The 17,761-nt window shown below is 54.9% G+C and overlaps 1 protein-coding gene across 3 annotated transcripts in view; it reads left to right on the top strand.

The window, feature by feature from the left end:
* NOS1 (nitric oxide synthase 1) overlaps positions 1–17,761 on the top strand; it is an 82,641-nt gene that overhangs the window by 24,759 nt on the left and 40,121 nt on the right. For all 3 annotated transcript variants that reach the window (XM_075434519.1, XM_075434518.1, XM_075434517.1), the window contains exon 2: positions 9,473–10,616. In XM_075434519.1, the coding sequence (XP_075290634.1) occupies positions 9,889–10,616 (728 nt within the window). In that variant the 5' untranslated portion in view covers positions 9,473–9,888. The remainder of the gene's footprint in view (positions 1–9,472; positions 10,617–17,761) is intronic.

Genomic DNA, 17,761 nt, shown 5'->3' with positions numbered 1-17,761 from the left:
CTCCCCCCCCGCGCCCCAAGTCCCTTCGGGATGGCCTTGGAAAGCAGAAGGGAGCTGTGGCAGAGACCAAAGAGATGAACCCTGCTTGCCCTGCCTGTGGTCTCGCTCTCGGCTTGGTTTGCGGTAGATAGCGGAAAGCTTTTGGGTTTTTGCTGGCGAAGCAGAGGAAAAGAGACCTCCGTACGTGCACATCTGGTGCTGGGGTGGGTGCGCATCCCCCCCACCCAGCTCCGGTCCCGCAGAGCCTTCACCTGCCTGGGCTCTGCGATCCCCGGGCGCGCTGACTCCACAGCCCAGGCGCAGACATTTTCTCCCAACGCCTTCAAGTTATGACTGGCAGGAGGGAATTCTGGCAGGCAACTTGACGATTATCCGCGGAGCCGAGTCCACCTCTCACTGCGACGGAGGGGAAGCGGCTTCTTCCTTCCTGTGGGAGCTTGGGCTGTCTGGGGCATGGGAGGTTGCAGGGGCCGGTTGCGGTGGTCGGGGGCTCATTTAAATGCCAGCTTCTCTTTTACATTCCCCAACGCCGACGGCTCAGGCAGACGGCAGAGCGGGGTCTACGGGGATGATCACACAAAAGCCCTGGGGAGGCTTGTGGGGCAGGGGGGCTGTTCAAAATTGCATTCTCCCGGAGATTTCTACCTGCACATCTTGGCTGGCCGTGCCTTTTCTGTTAGAGGTCTCGGGTGGGGAAGTCTTGTTTTAAAAATTTGGGTTTGTGCCAGCCGTTTCTTCCTCCCTCTATTTTCTTCTGGCTTGCACTACCCAGAATATTTTCTTAAAGGTGCTACAAACTCTGTCATCTACTCTCCGGTTTTAAAACGTGCGTATGTTTGCAAACAAACTCCCAGTACCGTGTCTCCTCTTAGGCAGACGTGGGTTTTCAAAGGGATATTTCTCCGAGCAGTTACCGGCACTGGGAGAAGTCCCTCAGGAGCAAAGCAGAGTGACAAGTCCTGGTGCCCTCTGAATTCTCTTTCTTCCCTCTGTCAGCGCGGCGATGGTGAGCGAGTGCCAGAGAGGCCATCTTAGGCAGAGGGGTTTGGGCTGAATCCTCGCTTGCAATTAATGTTGTGTGTCTGCTGACAGGGAGCGCTTGGTCCTCCCTGACCCGCAGGGACGTTTTGGCCCTGACAGATTTCCGCCCCCCCCCCCGCTTTGCTGGTGTATTTTGTGTTTTCGTCTCAGTAGTGTATCTGTACAAAGGCTTAGGAAATCTGCCAGATTGCCTAAATCAGTGCCTGAAAACAACTATATATAGCAACTGATAAGTCACATGAGCTTGGCTCGCATAGATTAGCATTTACCTTTCCAAAGTAATGAGAATATTGTTTGATACTTGTTGATACCATCGATTTTCACGAAAGAAATGCAACCCCGATAGCGAGGGACTGGTTTTGAAAGGAGGCTCCAGATGAAGCTAAAATGCCTTGGCTCTACTCATGCTGTTCTGATTGTATCCGTGCATTAAATCAAATCTATATACGCGATCTGATCTCTTGCACATAGCCAAAAATAAACATATTGTGTCCCGAAGAGGGAAGGATCTGTAAGCCACTGTCTGGCTGAAGCCGGATGAAAGCGTGTTTACTTCCAGCTGCTTGTTCCAAATTCACTCTGCGACGGGCTGTGCATGAGAACTGACCCGGCGCACCCCGGATTGCCACCCTACGCGGCAGCCGTAAGCGCGAGGAGCACCAGTGTGACACCCAGAAGTGCTCGGGATCTGGCGGTGGGCACGAGAAGCATGCGGTCTGGAAAGCCCAGGTGTTAGCAGCTCGTTGACTCTCTCTGCAGAGCGTGGAAACCTGCGGGTACTGTACGTGTGTACACAAACCCGGAGGTAGTTATGCGAAGGCAACTCATTCCGCAGCCTCTCTTTTACATGACAACTTTGAAATGCTGAACAAGCTCTTGCCTTCTAGGGTAGGCTTGTCTTAATCCCATTTTGCGGAGTCTCAGGCTGGAAAGTCACGAAAGCTCAGTCTTTTCAGAGCAGGACCCATCCTTCGTCCCCAAACGCCATCAAAATGAACACAACCCTGGCGCGTCTTGGCCAAGGGCTGTGGTCTCGCTGCAGGGCGGTGGCACCGTGGCCGTGGTGTGACAGCCTGCCCCGCTGCTGCCTGTCCCCACGACACCGGGGATGAGGAGCAGGGGCTTGGGAAGCCAAAAGCCTCTCCTCTGGCATGGGGAAATTCGGGTTTCAAGACAGAGGCTGGGGTTGCTTCAGCCAAAAGCAGCATCGCTGGCATGGACCTGTCCCACGGGGGAAGGGGAAAAGCCCCCAGAAGCGATGAGCATCGGGGCCCATCTCCACCCCTCTGTCACGCACTGATGGCTTCTGGCCGCCGTGCCCAGCCTTATGCTCAAGGGTGCTGGAGGAGTGAGGATGATGCCTGATGCTGCATCTAAGGAACGGCCGCGCTCTCGCCAGCAGCACCTTTAGGAAAAATTAGGAAGCAAAAAATTCCACATCCCCCCCACCCCAGTCCTGTCCAAATTAGAGCCAGAGCCCTCCGTGGGACAAGGAACGGGTCCCAGGAGGCCCGTGGAGAACTTTGCCGCCACCGCTGGTACTATGGCAACAAGTGCTAATGCAAAACCTCAAGAAAAGCGAGGACAGAAACTCAGGGGAACAAATTATCTTTGCTCTCTGCCTCGCGCGGTCGCCAAGGATGCCGGTGCGAAGCGGGCGAGAGCTCTGCTTTGCCTCCCGGTGCCGGATTAATCGGTGGGGGATCGCACCTCCAGTGCTCCCGCACCCCTCCATGTTGAAGGGAGATGGTGGTGATGCCTGGGGGACAGGGCGAATCCCGCAGCCTTTTCGGCGGCAGGGAGCTGGCAGGAGGCTGGTGCCTCCAGGCTGAGGAGCCCAGGCTGGTGCCGCGAGGAGCCTGAGGTTTTTAAATAGTGATGTGAGTCACTCTTCAGGAAAGTCGGTGACAATCAGGTTTATTGCTACTTAGTGTCCTAATTGTGCTGCTTCTCCCGCTGGCTCGTTAGAGTGCGAAAATTCAGCGCCGTGCCAGCAGGATTTTGGGGAGTCGGCAGCAGAGGAGGGGATGAGAACGTGAGCCACGGAAACGAGCCGGGAGTTTAATTCCTGGACCGACTCTGAGCCGAGCGCTCTGTCGCTGACTTTATTGATGCCGGCTGGTGGCTCCGGAGCTATTACAGCTCCAGCCAACCTGCTGCGATCTTTAAATTCCCTTTTTCTTCTTTTCTAAATGGAGCCACGATTTCGCTCTCGTGCTGCGATTGGATTTCGAGCCCATCCATCAAAAGGCATTTTCTCATTTGCTTCCTATCCACCTATTTTGTCATCTAGGACAAAGCGGTGTTGCGTTAGCACGGGTCCCATTTGTCAAGCCGGAGTCGCTGGTGTAATTCCAATCCTCTCAGCAAATTGATGGCAGTGAAATTTATGTTTTACAGATGGGCCGAGCCCTAATAAGAACATCAGTTTGAGATGGGGCTAGTGGTGGAATTGACGGTTTTATCTAAACTCCCTTTCAGCTGCACACCACAGGCGCCGAGAAAATATTTTATGAAACAGTAAAAGAGAAATGGCGGGCGGGTTACTGAAATATGCGAAGCCTTGAACTCCAAATTAAAACAAAAACCTTGTTTCTGTCATCTAAAAACAAGGGGATTTTGTCTACGCAGTTGTCTTGGCAACGTTAAAATGTGTTGCCCGCGGTCTTCGTATCGGCTGGGGTGAAGGGCAGAGGGACCTCATTAAATTACAGCAAAGTTTCTCTCTGGTGCTGCCTCCTCCAGCACTGGGAGAGTGCCAGTCGCTGGCCTGATGAGGACAGAATCACAGAATGGTTGGGGTTGGCAGGGCCCTCTGTGGGTCACCCAGCCCAACCCCCTGCCCAAGCAGGGTCACCCAGAGCAGGCTGCACAGCACTGCGTCCAGGCGGGGCTGGAATATCTCCAGAGAAGGAGACTCCACAGCCTCCTTGGGCAGCCTGGGCCAGGGCTCCGTCACCCTCAGAGGAAAGAAGTTCTTCTTCATGTTCAGCGGAGCTTGCTCTGCTTCAGTTTGTGCCCATTGCCCCTTGTCCTGTTGCTGGGCACCACTGGAAAGAGTCTGGCCCTGTACTCCTGACCCCCACCCTGCAGACATTTATCGGCATTTCTAAGGTCCCCTCACAGCCTTCTCTTCTTCAGGCTGAACAAGCCCAGCTCCCTCAGCCTCTCCTCAGTCCCCTCATCATCCTCGTAGCCCTGCACTGGACTCTCTCCAGTAGCTCCTCATCTTTCTTGAACTGGGGAGCCCAGCTCTGGACACAGCACTGCAGATGGGGCCTCCCCAGGGCAGAGCAGAGGGGGAGGAGAACCTCCCTCACCCTGCTGCCCACACTCCTCGTGATGCGCCCCCTGGTTAGAGGCAATGAACTCTCTCAAGGAATGGAGGTAGATTTATTTCTATCAGAAAACAGAATTACTTCTATCTGAAAGCAAGCATTTATTTAATTAACTGTTCTTTTACCAGTGATAGGCATGTTTTCCGTGCAAACACCCGTGCCCCGCTGATGAGTGGGAGGCAAGCGGGGTCTCCGGGGCTGAGGCCTCGGCACTTCATCCCTCCGGCAGCATCCTCCCCGAGCCCAATGCCTTCCGTGGCTGAGTGGAGCGGTCCAGCAGCTCTGCAGCATCGCTGGGCGCTGGCACCAGGGTGTCGCGCAGATGGCAAAGTGCCTCTTATTTATTTCACTGCTGTGAGTAGATCAGGTTTACGGGGGGCGAAGAAAATGTCGTGGCCCAGGTGAGACAGCGACTTTCCAACCTTGAGCATCGGGGATGGGAAGGGAGAAGCGGAGCGCGTTGTCTGGCTGTGAAGGAAAAAGGGCCTGCTCCTTCCCAGGAGGATTTTGGCAAAGTTGGTTGGAGGTGGATAATTAGAGATAGATGAGGGAACATTGTCTGTATATTCTCAGGATTGAGAGGCTGTGTGCATAAAACGCTGTGGTGCTGGTCTGAACTGAACGGGAGTGGAGTGCAGAACTGCTGGCACGAGCGAGCCGGCTGCCAGTGAATCACTTTAACGCTCCATTTTCAGAAGCACGAACACGCAGGTTTACAGTAGCTATGCATATGTTGCATCCCATCGCTCCTCTTCACATTCACTGATGCTCCGTGGGTCGTAAAAACTAAACAGGCACAAATCCATCAGCCCTGGGGTTCTTCATTGAACGCTATAAATCCCACGAATGCTAATTAAATAAGACAATGGTGTCCATTTAAAGCTGGCACGTAGAAATGTAAGCCATTACCGCAGCGAAGACAAGGCTGAAAATCAATTTGCGAGGGCAAGGGCGACCCGAGTGCCCGCACCGAAGGGCTGATGCTGGGCACATCCCAGCTCGCCATAGCCTGCAGCTCCTGGCTGGGAGAGTGAAGAGATGGTGCTAAGCTCTGAAGATTTATTTCTCCTCTGCTTTACTTTCTAAATCAAATCATCCAATTAACGTATGTGCTAGCGTATGTTGCTTGAAATGTTATCTGGCGGCTCTAAAAGCTTTCTGTTATTGCTTTTCGTAGGGCTTGTTTGTTAGGCGGATGCCTGCGCCGCTGCCGGAGGGGAGCCTGTTCCGCTGCTCTTCCCTGCGCTGACTGAAGCCTCCCAACGAGCGATGCCAGCGCGATCGGTGTCGGAATCAGAGTTAACGCTTGTCTGGGGTGCTAGAAGTCTGCAGCTCTGCAAGGCTTGTTGCTCTTCTGTATTTAGAGGCAGTTTTGTGCTTTGGAAAGGGAGGGAAACTGAGGCAGGGGGTGGGATGGCACCATCCCTGGATGCCTGTCCAAGGGGGGGTGGCTCAGCGGGGAGCTGAGCCCGGCTTTGCCCGTGGCATCGGCCATCTCCCAGCTGTCTTTCGGGGGTGAAATCAGTGTTTCCACCCGAGTAGCACTCACCCCTACGAAGCCCCGCTCGCTGCACCGCTCTCGCTTGTTTTAAGGAGTCAGATGTGATGACTCTTGTAGCGTTAAACGTACGACCTGGCAAACGTACTGGCTGCTCTTGGGTTCATAAATCAGATTCCTAACGGCGCTCGTCGGGAGAGCTGAGTTCAGCTCAGCCACCCGCGCTGTAGACAGCCGGCGTCTCCCTCTCGCTTCGCGCGGGGTCGAATGCTTCAGGTTTCGTCCGAAGCGTGTCCCTCTGGGAACGGGCATGCCAACGTGCCAGGACGCGCTGGGAGCTGGGTGTGGGGGAAGCCCTGGCCCACGCCGGGTGCCTGGGGAGGTCTTCCCCGTGCTCCCAGGCGTCTCCAGGGCAGGAGCAGGCAGCAGAACTTCTCCCTGTCCCTCCCATCTTCAGTCGGAGTTTGGGCAAGATATTTCGTAACTGCAAAAAGGTTGTGCTTGAGGAACTTCAGGTTATTTTCCAACCTAGATGGTTCTATGATTCTGCGAAAACGCTTGTCCAGCTCTTCCCTGAAGGAGCAGAAGAATCAGGGGCTTAGAGACAGGTTGCCCTCAGTCTCCTCACCTGCCTTGCTGCTTTCTGGATTTTTCTGACCTTTCTTACTCTGGGGAGCAGCTGAGAAATAGGAAAGAAAAGGCTGGAGTTCAAGAGAGGGGGAAAAAGGATCCCGAACAGGCAAATCACGTCATTCCCTGTCTTCCAGCCAGCCCCCAGCCGCTCCGCAGAGCCCGCAGCCGAGGCGGGGGGAGATACCGGCTGCTGACCACCCACGGGCAAGGTCTGGGAGGGTGGCTTGTCTGCAGGGATGCTGCTGGTGCTCGCGCCCATCTTGCAGAAAGCCCGGGCTGGGTGCTTAGGTGTGGCCCAGAATCTGCTTTTTTCTTTTCTTCCCTCTGGTAAGGAATGCTGAGATGTCACTGGGTTTGGGGACGGGGAAGGATGTGCACCCAGCAACAACGCTGATCCCTGGGATCTTGCAGACTGGAGCTGTGTGTGTGTAAATAGTTATAAGCTTTTCTAGAAGCGTTTTGGAGGAAAGAACTGGAAATTGGCCTGGTGGGAGAAGAGAGACTGCAAACACTTTGGGGTTTCTCAGCTCTTTGGGGCGGATGAGGGCCCTTTCCAGGGAGCTCAGCATCACCCCGCTCCCCTGAATCGCCTCAGTAAGTGATCGAGCTGGGCCAAAAGACATCGTCTCCTCCGGCTCCAGCCTGGTGGTGACAGGGGCTTGGCTGGGCAGTCCCTGAGATGGCCCTGGCCCCGCGGAGATGGGCACAATGCGTACGCAGACTCCACCGACTGCGAGGACTTGGTGAGCCGGTGACTAATCCAGAGCAAACAACAGGGCTGCGCACTGGACAGGGAAGGCGATAGTCTTCTAAATTGGTTCTTAAATTGCTTTCAAAGACTCGTTCGTCCTGACAGCGTCACCTCTTACATTGGAAATGAGTCCCGCGTGAATCAGTGGCTTGCCTGGACATTGGGGTGACGGTGACCTCATTTGTGGGGGGGATCAGGGGAGTGGCTGCGGGATGCAGGGACCACGCTGTGCTCCTGGGTGTGCTGGTGGGTTGCTGGGAGCAGGGTGAGTAAAAGACAGACCCTGGGCAGGGAGAAGGAAGCAGGTCCTGTGGGCTGGTACCAGCACCGAAGAGCCTGGGGGGTCTTGCCTGGAAAAGAGGAGGGGGAATTGGCCAGGGTCCCACCTGTGCCGCTGTGTCCAGCGCTGCCGGTGAAACCAGGGCCAGGCTGGGAAAGGGATGGAGGGGCTGGAAAGGGAGAGGGGCAGCCCCTTCCCTGTCCGAGAAGGTCCCTGCCTCCCTCCTTCCTCCCCAAATACTGTGACCTTCCCTCCCCGGGCGGCCCAAGGGTCTGGAGGAGATGTCCTGCTCTGCTGCCCTGCGAGGTGGCACAGCCCGGCACGGCTGGCAGAGGTCCTGCTCCCCCGGCCTCTGGCCAGGGCCACTTGCAAGGTCAAGTCACCCAGCAATTAGCGTTTATGTCACCCGGGCTAATTAGCCCTCGAGGAGGTGACTCCCCACCGACCTGTGCAGGTGGCATTTAACCCTTTCCATGCTGCCAGTGCTCTGCAGGGCAGAAGGGCAATAAGGGTTAAATCATCGGCTTGCGTTATAGGGCTCTGATTGATTTATTCTTTACTTGCCTGTAAAAAGCCAGTCTGGGGTCAGCAGCCTTCGTCACACGAGGATGAAAATGCGCAAGTGTGTTAATGCAGGAGCTGGTGTCACTACCCTGCTCCTCGGATCCCTGTTTTTCCCATCCAGGTGCTGGAAAGAGCTGCTGGTAGAGTGGGGCTCGGTGTGAGGCATCTGAAGGTGCAAATGCTGCCCGGAACGTGCTACCTCTGGGAGACAGGAGAGTGTTTTCCTTGGCACGCCAGTGCCTCCAGCCTGCAGGTCTACTGCCCGCTGCTCTCTCCCCAAAGTTTAGATTGAAACAAGAAAAGAAGGCATCTGCATTTCAGCTTGCTGCTAAAAGTCAGGGCACAGTTCCGGAGAGAAATGTTCTCCAGAGCATCTAAGAAATGGGAGGGGAACGCCGAGAGGATTGGGGAGCTGAAGTTATTGAATGCAAGGGTGGGCATGTGAGAACCTGGGTGCCATCAGGAGTCAATGAGACGTGGCTCCCTAAGCCACGCGAGGGTGGTAAAAAGTCGTGCCCAGCTGCCTGAGGTTCCCCTGAGAGCTGGGGAAACTGATTGCCTGCTCTCCTCTAGATGGTTTTCCATCAGCTCAAGCAGTTTGCTTGGGAAAACTGCAAACTGGTGGCGGGGCTGGGCATGGGGGAGCGAGCTTCGCCTCCTGCATCCCTGTGCCAGGCTTGAAATACGGGGAGAGGAGGAGCCGACACGGGCTGAGGCTGTGATCCCTGTCGCCAGGCTTCAAAGCTCTTGCCGTTGTGCTTGGCTGCGACTCGGGGTAAGGGGAGCTGAGTGTCCTCGCCTGCTGCCTTGTTTCGCTCGCGGCTGTTGCTCTTTCTCCTGAAGCACCAAAACAGCCTCTGGATGTGACAGCACGGGTTTCGTCCTGGGCAGGGACGTACATCCCCCATCTGGTTGCCCCGACCCATCTCGACCATCAGGTTGTTGGGTGCTTTGGAAAACGCTCGGAGACAAGATCGTCCGCCGGCAGAAACCAGCGCTGAGCCCCACGCGGCTCCATCCCTTCGCACCGCTCGCTTGCACCGTTTTTCTGCTTGCGATCCAAGGGCGAAGCAGGGAGGGTCTGAGCCAGGCTGCCCGGCAGCCCCCTCCCAGGGCTCCCCCCGTGCTCTCCTGGCCCCCGCCGAACAGATGGTGCCGATTTTTGCAGGGGGAGTGGAGGAAACAAAGCCCAGAGCGATGGGAGGCTGCAGCCTGTCTCCCAAACGCAGCCCGGGGGATGGCATCTGTGGGGACGGGCTGATGCATGCGGGTGCCCGTGGCGTGCCGAGCCCCATGCTGAGCCAGCACTTACGCCTGCCCTGTCTCACTTTTCTTCCTCCTTTGTTGTTTTTTTTCCTCCTTTCTAGCTGAAGAAGCTGGCGGACCGTTTGGAGGGATGCCGGTGAAGCTAGCGGGCTGCCTCCCCGCCTCTGCCCAGCGCAGGACCAGAGGCTGACTGGAAGCTGGCATGTTGTCCCCTCCGTCCCCTGCTCGGCCGCACGATGCCCAGCCCTGCCTGCCCTGCCCCTAGCCTTGCTGTCCTCTGCTGATACACCCTGCTTTCCTCAGGACATCCCTTCAGGAGAGAGGCGGCAGCGAGCATGCTGCAGAAAGCCAGCCTGCAGCTGAAGCCCAGAGGAGCTTTGCAGTGAGGCCAGTCCCTCAAAGGCTAAAGAGTTGCCCCTTCCCTGCGCCGGTGTGGATAAGCATCTCGGACGGCGAATTTCTCTGTGCTCAGCGGGTGTTGAGGTCCTGGTCAGCAGGCTTGAAGAGGGGGACTGCCATGGAAGAGCATGTGTTCAGCGTGCAGCAGATACAGCCCAACGTCATCTCGGTGAGGCTCTTCAAGCGCAAGGTGGGCGGCCTTGGCTTCCTGGTGAAGGAGCGTGTCAGCAAGCCGCCCGTCATCATCTCGGACCTGATCCGGGGAGGGGCTGCAGAGCAGAGCGGCCTCATCCAGGCTGGTGACATCATTTTAGCTGTCAATGGCAAGCCCCTGGTGGACATGAGCTATGAGACTGCGCTGGAGATACTGAGAAGCATCGCCTCCGAGACCTACGTGGTCCTCATCCTGCGGGGCCCTGAGGGCTTCACCACTCACCTGGAGACCACTTTTGCAGGTGACGGGACACCGAAAACCATCCGTGTCACCAGACCCCTCTGCCCGACTCCGAAGGCAGTTGACTTGTCCAACCCAAGCCTACACGGCAAAGAGCAGCTGCTGCCAGCAGCCGACCGCACCATGGGCTCCCTGTGGACAAGAGAGATCGGGCGGGAGGTGGAGCCGATGGTCCATGTTAACGGCGTCATTACTGGCAGCAAAGGGCAGGATGGTGGGAAGGGGAAGGAGGGTGCTTGTGGTCACCCGTGCCTCAACGGCAGTGTAGAAGACAATGAACTGCTCAAAGAAATTGAGCCTGTCCTGGATCTCCTGAAGAGCAGCAGTAAGGACAGCAATGGAGATGCACCCTCCAAGGTAGAGACAAGAGATATAGAAGTCCAGGTGGACTGGTAGGTCCCTAAATAAGTTTTTTTTTACTTTTGGTGAAATGTGCTCATTTTGGCTACCCAACGTGGCTGGTTTGGGTGTCGGTGGGCAGGTCTCCAGAGGTGGCTGCTGTCTGACATGGTGGGATGGAAACGGAGAGAAAGGGATGCAAAAAAAAAAAGTGATTGATGAGGGGAAGATAAAAGAAATGAAAAATTGGGAGTAGACAGTGGAAGAAAGGCAGAAAGATGTAAGCGTGGGAAATCGGGGAGACAGTGGGAGTAATGTCTCATGGAAAGCTGAGCTATGTGACGTGGTGGATCACGGGCTGAGCTGGGATTTGTTTCTGTTTCATGTTCTCAGTCTCGCTTGTTGTAAGCTTTAAACAAAGTCCCGTGCCTCAGTTTCCCCATTTGCCAAATAAGATTTGTGGCATCATCTGTCCTTGCTGTCCTGCTTTGGCGCTCTCCCCTTGAAATCTGCTATTAACTGCCGGAGAGGGAGGAGGAAGGTCAGACCAGCCCAGTACGGTGCTTCCCAGGAGAAACGAGTTTCAAAACCTTCTGTGCGCGTGGCAGTCAGGCTCTGGCTTTGGGGAGCAGAGAGGGGACCCCCAGTGCAGCTCCAGCTGAAGCCAAGGGGACCTCTGTGCAAGGGCAGCAGGACCTGCCTTGGGTGCTCCCGTCTTCTGTGCGTAGGAAAAAAGGGGGGAAATGTTTCCCGTTGAGAGCTCAGAAACGGCCATCCCTTGTGGAAACGCGGCAGCAGAGCTGCCTGTTCATCCCCTCTGCTCCTTCTAGACCACGCTAATTATTTCGATATGTGTATGCACATAACGAGGGTGGGCACGTATGGATGCTGGCCCCACAGCCTCTTGAGGAGGGTGACGTCCCGTCATGTGGATGGAACTGCTTCATTTCTGATCCCCGCTTCTGCACGGGGCCGTGTGGGTGGCGGTGCCCTCCCGACCTTCCTCAGCGCTTCTCTGAGAGGTGTTTACAGAGGAAGATCATCGCTCCGGAGCCGAAGCGGCGCCCTGTGGCCCTTCATGCTTGGTGAAAATGTTACGAGTATCCGTTTCGTGTTGGTACCGGCTCCCTTGCCTCCCAGCCGTTTGTTAGCAACGATGGATCGCCTTTCCCCGTTGCCTTTCCCCAAGTCCCCGAACGCATTTCAGCAGTGTCCAGTGCCGTTGCAGGTTGTGGCTGCCCTCAGTTATCGACTGGCTGCCAAAGCCGGGAGGCTGTTTCAGGAGGGTTCACTGAAGCTGGTAATCTCGGCTCGGTGACAGAGGGATTTGTAGCTTCAGGTTCCCTTGCTGTACCTGCTTCCGTAGGGAGGGGGAGAAAATGGTATTTTTTATTTTCTATCAGAAACAACGAGAGATGAAAGGCTAAGATGCTGGCTGCAGAGGAGCGGGATCCCTGCGGTGGGTTCCCTGCCCAGCTTGGCAGCAGAGTCCAGGCTGAGCTCCTGATCGCTCCCATCACAAAACAACACCCACGCCGTGTGTTTTCCATCTTTTTCCTTCTATTTTCAGCTGCTTTTGCGCCATCATTTCTTCTCTCTCCCAAATTGTGCATTTCTTCCGCGGAGGACACGGTTACTCAAAGCCCGTTAGGGTGGTCACACTGAGTCAGCTCAGCTCGGCACCGGCGGCGGGTGACAGACGTCTGGGGAAGAGCAGTGGGACAGAGCGTGATCAGGGACATCCTTCCCCATCCTTCCCTGTTGCCTCCTCCCCGCCACGCATGCTCCTGGGTCTCAGCATGTTTGGCTGCTTTCGGGAACCCTTGGTTTTGGTCTCTGCTGTGCAATAGGAGGCAAATTAACCCCTCGAGCCCAGCACTCTCCCTGGAAGGCTGAGGGCCACCTGCCTAGACAGCATGTCCTTTGATCCAGCATAAACCCATCCCTGGGGGAACGTGATTTAAGCATCCAAAGAATTGAGACCTTGAAGGGGTTGTGTTTGACTAGAGATCCAACAAAATGTGCAGGAGTGCTTCAAAATCCCTGCTGTCCCTCGGTTTTTCCTAAAGCTGCTGTGGTGAAGCTGGCTGTTGTACTCTGGTGAAGCCCCCTGAGGGCACAATCCCAAGCATTCATACAAGGTACAGCCTCATCCCTCAAACTGTGTCCCCATCCCACCCCACCAGCTGTTGATTCTCTGAGAAAATTCTGCTCCAGTTGGGGAAAAGGATGAGAAATGTGATTTTTCTTTGAGGGATCTCTTCTCATATGGAGATTAAACCAAAACACTTTGAGTTCACTTCAACTGAAGGACCTCAAAGCAGCAAGAATATTAGCAAAGTGGGTACTTCATCAAAACTCCACTCACTTTATTTTTCAATACCTTTTAAAAAATATCTATGTAATCTATGTACCTTGGAACTGAAAATCCACTTTTTGGTCCAAATTAGTCTTCAGTCTTCTGCTTGATGAAAAGCTGCAGCCTCACTCTTGTGGTAGGACTCCATACGAGTGAGAAGACCTGGGCCCGAGCAGAGAAGTGGGAAAGGAGACATACTTCAGGGAAAACTTGCTGAGAGCCGCTCTGTAGTGTAAAGGGCATTGCTCAGCCGCCTCTTCTCCCACTCCCGCGACGTGCTGGAGATGATTCATCTCCTCTGCTTGGTCTCAGACAGAGCTGGGGCATCATGAAGGTCTTCTGCAGTGCGAGTCTTTCTGGTCCATAGAAGGAGTGAAGAAAGGTCAGGGAGCAGCTAACTGTGGAGACTGTTGGCTGATGCCAAAGAAATGCCCAACAAAATCAGCGAGCCTTGTCAGATTGATGCAGCTCTCATGCTGTCGGCTGTGACTTCTCCAGGCTTGGGGGGAGCAAGCAAAGCTGGCATTAGTCAAAACAGGAATAGACCTCTATCTAGGCACCAGGAGGATGCAAAACCTCGCTCAAGGTTGAGCTCGACACCTAAAGGCTGGACCATTTGACCATCGATCCAGCTGGAGATGCTGGTCTTGGGACCAATCCAGTTCTGCCTCCATTTTTGCCTGGTGCTGACCTTCACAGCCTGCAGCACTTTGTCAAAGCTGGTCTGGCTTGCAGGGCTGTGACAGCTTTCCTAGGGCAGAAATGAACTTGAGGTTATCCTCAAGGAGCCAGACACTTCTTGTTCAAGGTGGACTCTGCCAAAAGCGATTCAAACGACTCCTGATGCTTTGGGCTTCCAGCCCATGTCTCTAACATTACTTGCAAGGAGAACTGGAGACTGTTAAGTATGCATTGGGGAAATAAATGGTCCACCTCCATTCCCTGCAGCCATGGTCTGTGCTCCCCAGAGGAGTTGCCCCTGGGACGACCTGGCTTTTTCCAGCTGTAAGGTGCCCTGGGTCCATGGTGGGCACCTTACAGCTGGAAAAAGCTGCGGCTGAATGTCTGCTGCTCGGCTCAAGCCGTCTGCGATGAAGTCGATCCTAGAACAGAGCATTGAAGTGGGGCACAAGGTATGATGAGAGCTGGCATTTCTGCCATGAGGCTCACCGGGGGTTAGAAAACAAAAATAGAGTTTGATTCACTCGCTGCCAGCTAACCTAGGTCTGTTTTTCCCTCGGAGCTCTAGGGAGGTTGTCATGTCCCATCTTCCCTCCCTCTCCCCCCCAACCGAGTTGCCAGTATTTATTTTTCTTCTCAGGTCTATTCCATAACATAAACAGCATGATGGAAGCATGGCAGTTTTGGTCCAAAAAGCAGCATCAGCAGCCCTGAGAGGGCGAAGCGTGCTGAGAGCAGGAATTCTGTTTATGAAGGGTTTCAAGGTTTCAGGCTCCATCCTGCATTGGAACAAACCCCGTAATTTTGCAGTTCTCGAAGAGAAAATTCTCTTCCTCCCACCTCCTCTGTCACCGCCAAAATCTCTTTGTGTTGCTCAAAACATTTCATTTGCATATCTGATGTCTTCGTTATTCTGTACTTGGACACGAAACTTTAAAACCTCTGAAAGGAAAAGGTTCCCTGAAACTATCACGTTATTGCCGCGCCGCAAAATGGTGAAGTAGGAAGCTTCGGCAGTGAACAACCCTTCCCTTCTCCCTTGGTGGACTCTTCTTCCTCGTCACTCTGACTACATCATTCTCATCCAGAGAGGCATCTTGTGCCTGCAGATAACTTATTCCACTCAAATATACCCCCGAGGAGCCCTCTCAGACCGGTCGGCACAGCACCCTTTACCTGTGCAGGTGCTGCCTCTTGCATCCCGTGGGATGGCTGTTCTCCTTGTACAAGGTCCTGGCAGACTAACCCATGGCCCACGTGTGAGCCGGCGCTCTCCCAGCAGACCTGAATTATGTTTGGCCTCCAAATACGACGCTGAGGCTGGAATCCTCTGGGTGCTCTTCGGGCATAGCTGGGAAGGGACGAGCGTGGAGGTTTCAGGTTGCTTCTGATGCTGGCTGAATCTCAAATGATGCCAGTGGGACTTTGGGATGGCTTGGATCCCAAAAAAAGTTCCCAGGTCTTTATCCGTCAATGCCTACTCAACGGCATTTACCAGCCTCGCATTTCATAGGTCTCTCTCCGCAGCTGCTCCGTGCAGCTTGCTCGGCTCATTAGTCCCTAATCCCAGTGCCGGGCACAACCCAGCAACACTCTGACCTTCTGAGAACGCAAGACCTTCATCCAGCCATGCCGCACGCTGGTCAGCGAGGCTTTTGTCCTCTTTCCTTGGTGCTGTTCAAGGTTCTCTTTCTCATTTAGGAGGTGGTTTCTTGCTTTGATGACTCTGCAGTTGCCTGCTCTGGGCACGCTGGCCCCGCTGCCCATCTGGGGAGCACGTTCCACCTCTTGGAGTTATTTCTTCTGCTTCCAACATTCCCCCTTCTTCCTGAGCTCTGCTCCATCCTCTGCACCTTGCAAATCCCAGATCCTGCCCGATCCCCTCTCCTGCCTCTCCCTCAAACGTGTGCTGTGGTGCCAGATGTTATTTTAACCCTCGAGGTGAGGGGTCTGCAGCCAGCAGCCTTGCAGCCATCTCCAAGGATGCGCCAGGAGAGGAGAAGAAAGGAAGAAGAAAGCATTTCTCTCCCGCAGCTCAGAGCAAGCGAGGTGTGCGGGCGAGTGGGCTTCCCACGCAGTCCTAATTGCCAGCACAGGGTTTGCAGCCATGGGGACAAGGGTCTGGAAGGAGTCCATCTCCCGCGGTCGCGGCACGGGGTGCTGCTGTCAGCATCACGGCACGAGAGCCATCTTCGGAAGCGTGGACATCGGCGTCCGTATCGGTCCATCTGAATTGGTCCCTGAGGACTGCAGCAGGTAGCGGTACCTCTCCTCTCCGCCTGGGAAATCAGAGAGATGCTTCTGCCAGGCAAATTCAAAGGAGCGAAGTGACAAACTTTCTTTCTGCTCATTATTTTTTTTTTCCTCTCTTTTTGGAAAATCTTTGGAGAAATTTCTCAAAGGGCTGTCTCAGCAACTTCCCTTCTGCTTCATCACTCTGAGCACTGCAACATCATCAAATTAGTCAAAAGAAAACAGTGGTGCCTCTCATTTCTCCAAACAGCCAGATGCTCTTTCCGAGGTGAGGCAGCATCCAAGGCTCTGCCTTTGCGCCGGTGGGGGAGGGTAGGATTCCTCTTTCTGTTTTTAAGCAACAAATTTTTGCTTTCAGAACAAAAGATGACCTCAGATGGGGTCCGTTCCCCAAAACCTGCTCTGGATCCAAAGGATTTTGTTAATGCTGAAATAGTATTTACTGGATCGGGCAGTGGGACCCAGGTCGGAAGGGATCTCTGGATCCTGGATCTGGCCTTTGGGAGCATTCAGCAAAACAAGTGCCTCCAAGGACCAGAGCTTCAGCATTGCTTCCAGTTCTTCGAAGACGCTGAAGAGGTGATTTTAAAAATCCTATACAACACGGGGGTTCTGAGGGAGGACTGCCATGTTGCAGAGGTTCGTCCCGGTCGGGTCTGATGGCCAGTTGGGAGGATATCTCCCTCCAAAGGCTGTCGGGAGCTGAGGGCAAGCTCCCCTCTCCCCTGCTCCCGCAGCGGCTCCCCAGAGGAGCCCAGCCTGGCTGCCTCGGAACACCCTTCGGGGACCTGCGCCCTCCCCATCGCCCAGCTTCAACCCGGGAGAACGGCTCCTGGGCTCTCCTGTGAAAAATTGCTCTTGGATATACATTATCTGGAGGCTGAGCTGGGGCCTGGCGTTTCGGCCATCCTGCCAGTCTCGCTGAGTGTGTGAGGGGCATCCTCGTCCGAGTCCTCGTCACCCTGCGCCTCTGCTGGCAGCTGGAGAAGCCAAGGCAAGAGAGGAAAATAACTGACCCAAAAGACCCTGTTTCTGTCAGAGCTCGCAAACAAGGCAGTTACAAGAAAAGGGCAGGAAATATTTGTAAAATGAAGTCATTAATTTTTCTTTTTTCCTATATTTTTTTTCCCCCCATCTGGGGTGAGGCTGCGGCTGCTCTGAATGGGCTTCTCTCTCCCTGTCTCTCTCCAAAAGACAGAGCCGGATACTTCTGGGCAGCCTCATCCGGGAGAGGTCTGCGCTAGCTCAGCGCAGGGGCATGCACCCGCCACCCTGCGAGGGACAGGCCTCCTCGCCCGACACTGAGCACAACGCCAGCACGGAGACGGCAGCCACGAGCTCAGCCTGATGGCTTTGTCACAGCTGTGCTTGACTGGGCTTTTGAGGCAGAGGCTAAGGGCGAGGGCAGCACCTCGCCGGCTTGGTCACGCAGCCAGAAGTCCATCGAGAACAGCACTACGCAACCCGTTTCTGCCCCAGTTGCAAGCATGCAATGGGACGTGGACCATTTTCTCCTGAGCATCCAACCCCGAACGCCCACCTGGACTCCACTGTTCCCGGGGACAGCGCGTCTCGCTGCCGGGTGATGCTGGAGGGCATGGGAGCAGGGCCCCGCTCCAGCAGTGCTTGTAACGCACAAAGAGGCCGACTACAGCGATGACTCAATCCCAGCATCTGGTCTTTTTCCGTGCTGTTGGCACAGGTATCGGCATTTACGGCTTTGCTGGTGTGTGGACAACGAGATTACACATGCAGCCTCCCGGCCGTGACCTCCAGCTGCTACTGCCAATTGATGGATTCCTCTCCGAGGTACCCTCGTGCCGGCAGACACCTCTTCACACGGGCTTGCAGACACCTTCGTGGAAACAGCGGGTCGTGCCAGGCGCCCGCAGGCGTACACTCAGC

The sequence above is a fragment of the Opisthocomus hoazin genome, chromosome 13 (assembly GCF_030867145.1).
Source record: "Opisthocomus hoazin isolate bOpiHoa1 chromosome 13, bOpiHoa1.hap1, whole genome shotgun sequence".
NCBI classification, from domain to species: Eukaryota; Metazoa; Chordata; class Aves; order Opisthocomiformes; family Opisthocomidae; genus Opisthocomus; species Opisthocomus hoazin.
Note: the sequence above shows the minus strand (reverse complement) of the source record. Positions and strands in the feature narration are given on the sequence as shown.